Source organism: Piliocolobus tephrosceles, chromosome 2, assembly GCF_002776525.5.
Source record: "Piliocolobus tephrosceles isolate RC106 chromosome 2, ASM277652v3, whole genome shotgun sequence".
Classification (NCBI taxonomy): Eukaryota; Metazoa; Chordata; class Mammalia; order Primates; family Cercopithecidae; genus Piliocolobus; species Piliocolobus tephrosceles.
The window spans coordinates 158,779,664-158,793,273 of NC_045435.1; the positions used below are offsets into that span (position 1 = coordinate 158,779,664).

The following is a 13,610-nucleotide window of genomic DNA, read 5'->3' on the forward strand; positions in this document are numbered from 1 at the left end:
TGAAAAACATAGAACAAGCTTTTTGCACCAGAATGCCCATCACAGCATTAATTTTATTAGTAGAAATATTTAAACCCAAATATCTAAGAGAGGAGAGGTAAAATAAATTATGGTATAGCTACACAATAGATTATGCATATATTAAAAATATTCTCTATAAACTTTTCTTAATAACTGAAGAAAATGTGTTAACTGAAGAGAAGATACAAATTGAAAGTACATTATAATCTCAATAAAATTACAAATATATTAAAGAAAAAGTACTAAAGAGAATACACCAGGCTGGGCACAGTGGCTCATGCCTGTAATCCCAGCACTTTGGGAGGCTGAGGCGAGTGGATCACAAGGTCAGGAGATTGAGACCATCCTGGCTAACACAGTGAAACCCCATCTCTACTAAAAATACAAAAAATAAGCCAAGCATGGTGGCATGCGCCTGTAGTCCCAGTTACTAGGGAGGCTGAGGCAGGACAATCGCTTGAACCTGGGAGGCAGAGGTTGCAGTGAGCCGAGACTGCGCAACTGCAGTCCACCCTGGGTGACAAAGAGAGACTCCGTCTCAAAAAAAAAAAAAAAAGAAAAAGAAAAAGAAAAAAGAAAATACACCAAAACATTAACAGTGGTTATCTACAAGTGGTAAGAGTCAGTTTTATTTTGTCTGTATTACTATTTATGTATTTCTTCTTTTATAATGAACATATGCTCAAGTAGCAGAGCTGAAATTTATGAGAACTCTACCTTGTTTTTATACCAAACAATAATAAGCATATTTTATTAATAAAAATATAAGCGACCTCTTGAGAGATTTAAATGTTTCTATAAATGTATTAATGATTACAGAAAGAAAAACAGATAGTGGTTGGCTGGCTTGCTCCCTCACTATCTGAATGACCCATTTCATTTTAACATTTTCTCAACAAAATAAAACAAAATTACTTTATGTAACAAACTTTCAAGTTGCTTCTAAATGACTGACATTACAAATATTAAATATATTTAACATATATAAGTATCCCAATATCGACCATATTACATTTAAACTTCAGGAAAAAAAGGGGAAAAAATGGATAGAGTTTTAGGTGCATTATCACAGAAGTCCTCCATATACTGTTAGTCCTGGCATTACAAACTGAGACAACTTTTGTAAAAATACAAAAATTAGTCAGACATGGTGGTAGGTGACTGTAATTCCAGCTACTCAGGAGAGGCTGAGGCAGGAGAATCCTTTGAACCTGGGAGGCGGAGCTTGCAGTGAGCTGAGATCATGCCACTGAGCTCCAGCCTGGGCAACAGAGCAAGATTCTGTCTCAAAACAAACAAACAAATGAACAAACAAACAAAATGTAAAACAATAAGATAATGACAACAACAAAGTCCCCTCTTACGCTTCATCTTTTTTTTTTTTTTTTGAGACAGAGTCTCACTCTGTTGCCTAGGCTGGAGTGCAGTGGCGTAATCTTAGGTCACTGCAATCTCCACCGCCTGTGGGTTCAGGCGATTCTCCTGCCTCAGCCTCCCGAGTAGCAAGGACTACAGGCATGCATCACTACACTTGGCTAATTTTTGTATTTGTAGTTGAGACAGTGTTTCACCATGTTGGTCAGGCTGTTCTCCAACTCCTGACCTCAACTGATCTGCCCACCTTGGCCTCCCAAAGTGCTAGGATTATAGGCATGAACCACCATGTCCAGCCTCAAACATGGATTTTTCTTTTTTTTGAGATGGAGTCTCGCTTTGTTGCCAGGCTGGAGTGCAGTGGTGCGATCTTGGCTCACTGCAACCTCCGCCTCCCAGGTTCCAGTGATTCTCCTGCCTCAGCCTCCCGAGTAGCTGGGACTACAGGGACAAGCCACCATGCCCAGCAAATTTTTGTATTTTTAGTAGAGACAGGGGTTTCACCATGTTGATTAGGATAATCTCTATTTCTTGACCTCATGACTTGCCCGCCTCGGCCTCCCAAAGTGCTGGAATTACAGGCATGAGCCACTGCACCCAGCCGAAACATGAATTTTTAAAGTTTCCATGTGTCTTAAAAATTAATGCTTTTGAAGGTTATCACTTAGAGAAACATTTTAATATTATAGACAGAACTGATGTATGATGATTACAAAACACACCTTGGACTTTTAAAGAAACTACCAACAACTTCAAAATGAGAAGAAATAACTTGAGACAAATATCTAAGAAAAATTTCACATATGCTATAAATGCACACAAAACTATAAATGTAAATCAAATGAATAAAGCACATAAAAGACGCTGCAGCATTCTTTCTGGCATAAAGAAAATCAGTGGGTCACACCTGTAATCCCAGCACTTTGGGAGGCCAAGGCGGGTGGACTGCTTGAGTCTAGGAGTTTGAGACCAGCCTGGGTAATATGGTGAAACCCCGTCTCTACAAAAAATGTAAAAAAGTAGCCAGGCGTGGCGGCTCATACCTGTAATCCCAGCACTTTGGGAGGCCAAGACAGGCGGAACACCTGAGGTCAGGAGTTTGAGACCAGCCTGGCCAACATGGTGAAACTCTGTCTCTACTAAAAATACAAAGATTAGCCAGGCATGGTGGAAGACACCTGTAATCCCAGCTACTTGGGATGCTGAGGCAGGGGAATTGCTTGAATCTGGGAGGCGGAGGTTGCAGTGAGCCAAGATCACGACACTGCACTCTAGCGAGACTCTGTCTCAAAAAAAAGAAAAAAAAAAGTAGCCAGGCATGGTGGCGCACGCTTGTAGTCCCAGCTACTTCAGGGGCTGAGGTGGGAGGATCATATGAGCCCAGGAGGTTGAGGCCGCAGTGAGCCGTGACAGTGGGCAGCCAGGGTGAGACCCTGTCTCAAAAACAAAACAAAATCAGTTCTGGTAACAAAATCTACATTGCTAATTAAATATGTAATGTGACTAATAAAAAAATAAAACTATCTTTTATTAGGAGAATATGTCAGGCAAAAATAGGCAAGGAATTTCAAAATAATTCTGCTGTAAAAAGATTAAAAAATAGAAAATATTCAAAGAAGTCGATTGAAGAACAGAGATTCTTATTCCAATTATGGAATATAGTTGTAAAAAGACAAAATTTAGGCTGGGCACAGTGGCACACACCTGTAATCCCAACACTTTGGGAGGCTGAGGTGGGCGGATCACTTGAGGTCAGGAGTTCGAGACCAGCCTGGCCAACATGGCGAAACCCAGTCCCTACTAAAAATATAAAACACCCAGGCATAGTGGCATGCGCCTGTAATCCCAGCTACTCAGGAGGCTGAGGCAGGAGAATCGCTTGAACCCGAGAGGTGGAGGTTGCAGTGAACCAAGATTGTGCCACTGTACTCCAGCCTAGGTGACAGAGACTCCATCTCAAAAAAAAAAAAAAAAGAAAAAATGTAAATTATTAATAGATTTACAAGGAGGAATTAGCCATCAATTATGCTAAATTTTTAGGGAATAACACATTCTAAATTTACTAAATTCAATATTTAGCCAAAATGCAAGTAACTCAACAAAAATGATGTCTGTGGGAAAAAATATCTAAAAATTCAATCAGAAGGATGAGAATAAAAGCAATTGTGTAAAATTATTAAACCTATCCTATCAAATTTTAATATATAAATTCAATCTCCTTTGACTTTACAATAAAGAACATTTCAAAAAAAGACAAGAGGCTTGTTCTGTCGCCCAGGCTGTAATGCAGTGGCAAGAGCTTGGCTCACCGAAACCTCTGCCTCCCGGGTTCAAGCGAGTCTTGTGCTGGAATTACAGATGTGCGCCACGACGCCCAGCTAATTTTGTATTTTTAGTAGAGACAGGGTTTCACCACGCTAGCCAGGCTGGTCTGGAACTCCTGACCTCAGGTGATCTGCCCACCTTGGTCTCCCAAAGTGCTAGGATTACAGGCGTGAGCCACCATGCGCAGTGTAACACAGTTTTGTTTTACTTTTTTTGGAGACGGAGTCTTGCTCTATTGCCCAGGCGGGAGTGCAGCCCTGTGATCTCTCCACTCACTGCAAGCTCCGCCTCCTAGGCTCACACCATTCTCCTGTCTCAGCCTCCCGAGTAGCTGGGACTACAGGCGCCTGCCACCACGACTGGCTAATTTTTTTTTTGTATTTTTAGTAGAGATGGGGTTTCACTGTATTAGCCAGGATGGTCTCTATCTCCTGACCTTGTGATCTGCCTGCCTCGGCCTCCCAAAGTGCTGGGATTATAGGTGTGAGCCACCATGCCTGGCCTTTTTTTGGACAGTCTTACTCTATCACCCAGGCTGGAGTGCAGTGACATGATCTTGGCTCACTGCAACCTCTGCCTCCTGGGTTCAAGTGATTCTCCTGCCTGAGCCTCCTGAGTAGCTGGGACTACAGGCGCCCGCCACCACACCCAACTAATTTTTGTATTTTTAGTAGAGACAGGGTTTCACCATATTGGCCAGGCTGGTCTCGATCTCTTGACCTTGTGATCTGCCCGCCTTGGCCTCCCAAAGTGCTGGGATTACAGGCGCGAGCCACCGTGCCTGGCTGTAACAGCTTTAAAGTGGCTTTCATTACTAATAAAAGGTTAACTGTTATTTTTGCTTTTTAAGACTGAAATTACTAATAAAAGAGAAAAACCAAGAGGCTAACCCATATATTACCATTCTTCTAATTAGAAAGAATTTTAAAATCCTACTACTTTCTAAATGCAGAGATCCTCAAATTATTACTCAGAAAGGAAAAAAAATCTTACTCTGCAAAAATAACACTCCATATCAAGCTGCTGGTTCTAAATGCAAATGCATTAATCATCTTTACTGTTTAAACAGCTTGTTTTGTTAACAGGAAGATATACAAACATACTAATATCTTTATTTGATTCTTTATCAAATGTTTGCTTCTTACGTTCAGGCCTCTCATCACATGAAATAACTGAAACATTTATTTTATATTTGTGTCAGATAATTCCAATGTGAAGTATTTTTTGTCTGATTCTCTTCATGGTTGTTTTCATAAGTGATATTTTTGCTGTGAGCTCACTTTGCTTAAGATTTTACTTGTGGACAATTCTTTAAGGTAAGTTCCTTCAGAAGAGACTTGGATTTGATTTTGTTAGGTGGTTGGGGATACCACCATTATAGAACACTTAATCAAAATCTCAACTTTTCTTTCTTTTTTACCATCAAAATAGTATGAATTCAGGTGAAAACCTACGCAAAAGCTAAGTCATAGTTATAAACTTTCAGAGGAGATTTATTTTTCCCCATTTTAATCAATGACACATTTTAAGACAGACTCTTTTCCTTATAATCCCCCAGCCCCTGAAGGAAACTGGCGTGGGTTTATTTCTAGTTCACCACTGTGCTGAGAGTAGCTCGTTAGGATCCCAAAATAATCTGAGAGATGTGGCCACCTATGAGACATTCTACCCTGGACGGACCTTGGACTGTACATTAGAAACGATCCTCAAGGTAAAGCAGTCTTCAGTGCTCTTTTTGGCTTTCTTGATCTTACTTTTCATTTAATCCCTAGCCCCCATTTTTCTTTCTGTTTTGCATGGTCATGGATACATTAAAATAAAATAAAACAATTTACCCACATTTTAAGTTGTTTTTAACTTCAAGAGAGTTGTTCACTTTGTGTCTCTCGGTATCATACTGCCAGAATCAAAAGCTACATACTATTACCTTTCAATGATGTTATTCTTTTTTTTTTTTTTTGTGAGATGGAGTTTTGTTCTTGTTGCCCAGGCTGGAGTGCAATGGTGCGATCTTGGCTCACTGCAACCTCTGCCTCCTGGGTTCAAGCGTTTCTCCTGCCTCAGCCTCCTCAGTAGCTGGGATTACAGGTGCCCAACACCACATCCGGCTAATGTTTGTGTTCCTTTTTTTTTGAGACAGTCTCTCACTCTGTCGCTCAGGCTGGAGGGCAGTGGTGTGATCTGAGCTCACTGCAACCTCTACCTCCTCGGTTCAAGTGATTCTCCTACCTCAGCCTCCTGAGTAGCTGGGACTACAGGTGTGCACCACCATGCCCAGCTAATTTTTGTATTCTTAGTAGAGACGGAGTTTCACCATGTTGGCCAGGCTGTTCTTGAACCCCTGACCTCAAGTGATCTGCCTGCCTTGGCCTCCCAAAGCTGGGATTATAGGCGTGAGCCACCATGCACGGCCTCAATGTTATTCTTTTTAATAGCATGTTACCTACCAGAGCTCTTGTGTCCACTACAGTGATTTTATATAAGAAGTTTTAATCTGTGTGCGTGTGTACATATATATACACACACATAACTATGTGTCTTTTGCTTGAAGATTTTGGCTCTTCCCAAAGAGGTAAATGTATACTTACTCATAAGATAAACCAAGAACTGGTAATAATCATATATTTTATTAAATATTACAATAATTTATATTATACAATAACAGATAATAGTAAATTATTAAATAGTTAAGCAAGGTTATTATTTCAGTAATAACCCTTCTGCCTACAGAAACTCTTACTTACTTTGGAAGGAGAACCATCAGTAATTTTCACCAACTGCCAAAGAATCGAGTAATGGGAACACTGCAGTGCTTGCACGACTATCTGTATCAAATGAAAAAAAAATTTTTTTAATGAAAAATTCAAAAAAAAGAGATAATCTGTTTGCACCGTGCTAAGATAATAATATTTATCACAGTTGTTATTTGATAGTATAGCTTCAAGTCCAAATTTTTGTATAATTAATGAGAATGTATAAAATATTTGGTTAAAAAGGACAAACCAATATATCAGTCTGGAGAATAAAGACACAACATATGGGAATAAATATAGATTGAAATAGCACTATCTTTAAACAAAAATGTAGTGTCATGAATATTTTGCTTAGTCAAATTTTTAAAAGGAGACTGATGAAATAATTTTTATCCAAATTTTATAATTGAAATAACTGAATCTAAAGTATTTACCCACATTTTATAAGAAAATTTCTACTTGTTTTAAAGAATTTTAATGTGAAAATAATCATATTAAAAAGTACACTTATGAGTATAAAGCTTAATGAATATAAAGCAAAAAATACCCGTGTAACTACCACCCACATCAGGAAATAAAACATTGCTAGCATCTCCTCCCAATATAGCATCTTTCTTCTCCCAAGGGCAACAGTTATTATGGATTATTTGGGAATTGGCATATTTTAATTACCTAAGTCTGCATTCCTAAAGATTTTTATGCATATCGTTGAACAATACATAAATGTAATCATACAATATGTATTACTTTGAGTCTGACGTTTTTCATTTAACATTTACGTTTCAGATTTATTGATGTTGCATGTACCTAGAGTTCATTAGTTTTTAGTTCTGTGTAATATTTAGAATACTCCCTATTCATCTATCATTGATAAACTTTTACACTGCTTTGAGTTTTAGGCCATTATGGATCATATTGCGATGAACATGCTTATACATGTCTCTTGGTGCACTCTGCATGCATTTTTCTAGGGCAGAGGTTTTCAGAGTTTTTAGTTCTCAGGACCTGTTTGTACTCTTAAAAGTTACCAAGAGTCCAAAAGAGTTTTTCCTTATGTGGGTTATATCTCTCAATACTATTGTATTAGAAACTAAAACTAGGAAATGTTTATAAAATACTTAATTCACTTAAAAAATATATTACATAACAAATGATAAAACTTTCTGAAAAGAAATAAACTTTTTTTTTTTTTTTTTTTTGAGATAGGGTCTAACTTTGTCACTCAGTGCAGTGGTGTGATCACGGCCCACTGTGGCCTCAGCCTCACTGGCTCAGGTGGCCCTCCCACCTCAGCCTCCCAAGTAGCTGGGACTACAGGCATGCACCATCATGTCTGGTTAACTTTTCTATTTTGAGTAGAGGCGGGCTTTCACCATGATGCGCAGGCTGGTCTCGAACTCCCAGACTCAAGCAATCCACCCACCTTGGTGTCCCATACTGCTAGGACTACAGGTCTGAGCCATGGTACCCGATTATCAATAAATTTTTTTTGTTTTTGGAGACAGAGTCTTGCTCTGTCGCCCAGGCTGGAGTGCAGTGGCGTGATCTCGGCTCACTGCAAACTCCACCTCCCGGGTGCAAACAATTCTCCCACCTCAGCCTCCTGAGCAGCTGGGACTACAGGCGCACGCCCAACTAAGTTTTTGGATTTTAGTAGAGATGGGGTTTTGCCATGTTGCCCAGGCTGGTCTCGAACTTCTGAGATCAGGCGATCCTCCCACTTCTGCCTCCCAAAGTGCTAGGGACCACAGGCGTGAGCCACCGCAACCGGCCCCAAAACAAAATAATTTTTTTTTTTTTTTTTGAGACGAAGTCTCACTTTGTTGCCCAGGGTAGAGTGCAATGGTGCACTCTTGGCTCACTGCAACCTCCGCCTCCCGGGTTCAAGCAGTTCTCCTGGCTCAGGTTCCTGAGTAGCTGGGGTTACAGGTGCCCACGCCCATGCCTGGCTAATTTTTGTATTTTTAGTAGAGACAGGGTTTCACCATGTTGGCCAGGCTGGTCTGGAACTGCTGACTTCGTGATCTGCCCACCTCGGCCTCCCAAAATGTTGGGATTACAGGTGTGAGCCACTGCGCCTGACCTCAAAATAAATTTTCTAAAGGAAAGAATATTTAATAAGAGTAGCACTGTTTTACATTTTTGCAAATCTCTTTAAGGTCTGTCTTAATAGAAAACAACTGAATTTTCCTGTTTTGGATTTGTTACAATATATTGTTTTCATTCAAGTATACGAAAAAAATCCAGTCTCACAAAGTAGTTTGGGAAAAGAAGGTACAGTTTAATAACCTTTGTAGATAACATGAATATTCCTTGCTATGACACCAATACTCCACTTGTACACTTGCAAGAGAATGAGAATGAAAAAAGGAAATAACATATTGATCTTATTTTAAAAATAGTTTTGACTTCATGGACCTCTCCTGGAAACCCCCCATGGGTTCCCAGACTGCATTTTGAGAATATCGATATTAAGTATGCTTTATTGCAGTAAGATACATCAAGTATTCAAACAAAAATGTAGTAAAAAACCTATCCAAATTGGAGTTCTCTTTTACATTGTAATCTTTAATCAATCTTACTTTCCTGAATTCTGATATCTCTCTGGAAAACAGAGACAAAATCCTATTCCTGACGCTCTAAGAATAGCACTTCTGGATCATACAGTATGTGTATGTATAATGTTATTAGATATTCCCAAACTGTTATCCAAAGTGTATCTACTAGTCATTGACAGTTGCTGTGTCTTCACATTTCTGCCAACACTTGATATCAGATTACTTAAGTTTGGAAATTCTATTACATATGAGTAGTGGTTTTAATTTTACATTTCTCTAAATACAATGAGGATGAGCACCTTTTCTTTTTTTTTTTTTGAGACGGAGTCTTGCACTGTCGCCCGGGCTTTGGGTAGGTCTTTTACTGCATTTTTGTACACAAAATGTTTACTACATTTTTTGAATAAATGATGTATCTTTTTGCAATAAAGCATACCTAATATTGATATTCCTTTATTTTATTTTATTTTTTGAGATCGAGTCTTGCTGTCCCCCAGGCTAGAGTGCAGTGGCGGGTTAAGCGGTTCTCCTGCCTCAGCCCCCTGAGCAGCTGGGATTACAGCCAAGTGCCACCACGCCCAGCTAATTTTTGTATTTTTAGTAGAGACAGGGTTCACCATGTTGGTCAGGCTGGTCTCTAACTCCTGACCTCAGGTGATCCACCTGCCTCGACCTCCCAAAGTGCTGGGATTACAGGTGTGAGTCACCGCGCCCAGCCAGTATTCCATTATTTAATCAGTAAATTTATCTAGTGTCACTATTATCTTCTCCACTTGATAAACTACAAACCATAAAGGTAAATATATGTAGATAATAAAAGGGAAATCAACAAGTAGAATGCTGCAGGAACTAGTTGCGAGTTACAGCTGATTTTACTTTTTTTTTATTTTTTGAGATGGAATCTCACTCTGTCACCCAGGCTGGAGTGCAATGACCTGGTCTTGGCTCACTGCAACCTCCTCCTCCCGGGTTCATGGGATTCTCCAGCCTCAGCCACCTGAGTAGCTGGGACTACAGGCGCATGCCACCATACCGGGCTAATTTTTGTATTTTCAGTACAGATGGGGTTTCACTATGTTGGCCAGGATGGTCTCGAACTCCTGAGGTTGTGATCCGCCCACCTCAGCCTCCCAAAGTGGGATTACAGGTGTGAGCCACCATGCCCGGCCTAGCTGATTTTACTTTAAAATTTTCAGGTTTCAGGCCAGGCGCAGTGGTTCATGTCTGTAATCCCAGCATTTTGGGAGGCCAAGGCGGGTGGATTACCTAAGGTCAGGAGTTCGACACCAGCCTGGCCAACATAGTAAAATCCCGTCTCTATTAAAAATACAAAAAATTACCGGGCGTGGTGGTACACACCTGTAGTCCAAGCTACTTGGAGGCTGAGACATGAGAATCACTTTAACCCAGGAGGCGAAGGTTGCAGTGAGTTGAGATCATGCCACTGTACTTCAGCCTGGGTGACAGAGTGAGACTCTGTCTAAAAAAGAAAAAAAATAATAAATTTTAAGGTTTCAGATCACTCAAGCAAAAGATACTTCCAATGTGCCTACTTGAGACTGACAATAACTCTTAAGAATTGGAGGTATGAGGAATAACCTGGTCCTGGGTGCAGTGGCTCATGCCTGTAATCCCAGAACTTTGGGAGGCTAAGGTGGGTGGATCACCTGAGGTCAGGAGTTCTAGACCAGCCTGGTCAACATGGCAAAATCCTGTCTCTACTAAAAATACAAAAAATTAGCCAAGCGTGGTGGCACATGCCTGTATTCCTGGTTACTGGGGAGGCTGAAGCAGGAGAATGATTTGAACCTGGGAGGCAGAGGTTGTATGAGTCAAGATCACGCCAATGCACTCCAGCCTGGGCGACAGAGACTGACTTTAAAAAAAAAAAAAAAAAGGCAAAGAAAAAGAAAACGAAAAAGGAAAGAAAAAAAAGAATTAGAGGAATAAGTGGTGCTGCCTTTGGTGCAACATTAATGAGATCATGTCAGGATTTTATTAAACATAATTAAATGACTCATGTCAGAATGCAGAAAATAGACTACTGGAACACTGTCAAGTTATAAACATTAGTGCTAAACAAATCACCCTACTACACTAGAAGATGTTCAATGGTCCTGAGATACCTTAAGGTAAATTCTAAATTATAATATTAAGTACAATAACAATGAGGTCTGAATGGAAAAGAAAGACAAGATTTTAAAAATTCCCTTGAATTTGAAACCGTATTTCTTAAATTACTAGAAGAGTGATACATAAATTAATAGTAATCAATGAGAAATTAAGCTGGAAAAAAGTAATGTTGAAGAAGAATTCCTTTATTTTGGTTATGTCATTGTCCTACTCATTATAAATATCACTTCCTTTCCTTCTACTTTTCTATTATCCTACACTAGAAATATTTCAGGCTGTTTCATAGTTTTAAAGAAGTTTCTTGTCAGGGGTTATGAGGGAAGAGAGACATTTGGTCATCCCATTATCTGTTACAAATTCCCATTCTAATCTGTTTCACACATTGGTATTCCTTTTAAGTTTACTTTTCAAGGGACTCCACTGCATTACCTTAAAATAAAAAGCTTGCTCTCATTGACTGGGAAACATTCTGCTTTCTCACAGACATAATTCCATAACAATATAGCTTATCGACACCAAAACAAAATTCAGAACTTCTCCTATCAAGCTTCACTCTTAGTCATTTTGATATTTTATCCTCCACACCAGCAATGTTATCCTAACTCGTTCAGAAATCATTATTCAGTAACTTCGTCTTTCTGGAGGACAAATGAAACAAGAAACAAGGAATAGAAAATTGAAAAAGGCAAAAGCCACTGTTGCAACCTTGAGTACCCCTTCTGCCTTTGCTTAACATTGCTCTGAGCCTGGAGAGGATCATCAAATGACAGCAAGTCATTATTAGTCTGATGACTAATAATTTCTTCCAACCCACCTTCTCCATCCTCCTGTTTCCATGAGGAAATGCTGTTCCTAGGAGGAAACGCTAACGTGTATTGTACATTTCTAGGCAAATTAACAAGCAGGAGTGCCTTTTCTTTCTATCTTCTGTCTGCCAGGACACCAACACCCCAGGAAAACCTTGGTCCCTGAATGACTGGGGAGAGCAATAACACCCTACTTCCCCTAATGACACTTTATGGTTATGGGTGTTAGAAATAAATTCCTATGTGTTAAGCCACCGAGATTTTGAAATTAATTGATTATAGCAGCCAGCACTACTTTAATAAAAAAAAAAAAATTAGCCCCTTTCCTTAATAGTTCTTTAAAAGAACTATACCTTCGTATCTCTGACTAGCTGGCTGAATCAGTGAGAATCATTCAGCTTGTGGCTAATGACAGATATTGCACATCTTGAAGATTAATTTTATTATTAATGTAAAGCTTCTGGAATGTTTAAGTTTAGAAAACTGAGTTTACATGGAAAATAAACTCTGAATTAAGACTAGAGAATAACAGGAAAATAATTATGCATGTATGTGTGTGTGTATACATGTATATTATCCACACCTATAGGATATGTTTAAAATCCTAAAAATCCACATAATGACAGTGGAAAATCTGGGTTCTTCTATTTTTCTGTTGGCAAGAGACCTTAAATAGAAGGAGGCTCAAACTTTTTAGTGGACAGGTGCATGATAAAAGAGTGAACTAAACTTAATTGTGTCTGACAGCCAGTATTGGTCTATCATTTTTAGACTGGGTTCATAAGAGGGACAATTAACATCCTCTTCAAAATGAGCATTTAGATGCAAATACTCAATATGGTTTTCCCAAAGAGGATATAAGGCTGACAAATAAGTAAACACATGAAAAAACACCTTTTGTTTTGTTTTGGTTTTTCAGACAAAGTCTCACTCTGTTGCCCAGGCTGGAGTACAGTGGCATGATCTCGGTTCACTGCAACCTCTGCCTCCCAGGTTCAAGGAATTCTCATGCCTCAGCTTTCTGAGTAGTTAGGATTACAGATGTGTGCTAGCATGACCAGCTAATTTTTGTATTTTTAGTAGAGACAGGGTTTCACCATGGTGGCCAGGCTGATCTCAAACTCCTGGGCTCAAATGATCCTCCTGTCTCGACCTCCCAAGGTGCTGGGATTATAGGTGTGGGACAGTGCATCCAGCCTCAACATCTTTAGTATGAGGAAAAACATATGTTAGGCCCGGTGTGGTGGTTCGTGCCTGTAATCCCAGCACTTTGGGAGGCCAAGGTGGGCAGATAGCTTGAGCCCAGGAGTTCAAGACCAGCCTGGGTAATGTGGCAAATCCTGTTTCTACTAAAAATACAAAAAATTAGCTGGGTGTGGTAGAAGGTGTCTGTAATCCCAGATCATGCCACCGCACTCCAGCCTGGACCACAGAATGAGACTCTGTCTCAAAAAAAAAAAAAAAAAAAAAGGAAAAATATGTTAAAAGCATGATGAGATACCACTATATACTTAGAAGGATGGCTAAAGTAAAAATTATCAAGTACCAATGATGATACACAATAACTGAAGCTCATACATTGTTGGCAGGAATGCAGAATGGTATAGCCACTCTGGAAAACGGTTTGACAGTTTCTAATA

At 39.5% G+C, this 13,610-nt stretch overlaps 1 protein-coding gene across 3 annotated transcripts in view; it reads right to left on the reverse strand.

Moving 5' to 3' along the window:
- STAG1 (stromal antigen 1) overlaps positions 1–13,610 on the reverse strand; it is a 404,632-nt gene that overhangs the window by 54,744 nt on the left and 336,278 nt on the right. For all 3 annotated transcript variants that reach the window (XM_023187906.2, XM_023187905.1, XM_023187904.2), the window contains one exon: positions 6,465–6,545. In XM_023187906.2, coding sequence (XP_023043674.1) covers positions 6,465–6,545 — 81 coding nt within the window. The remainder of the gene's footprint in view (positions 1–6,464; positions 6,546–13,610) is intronic.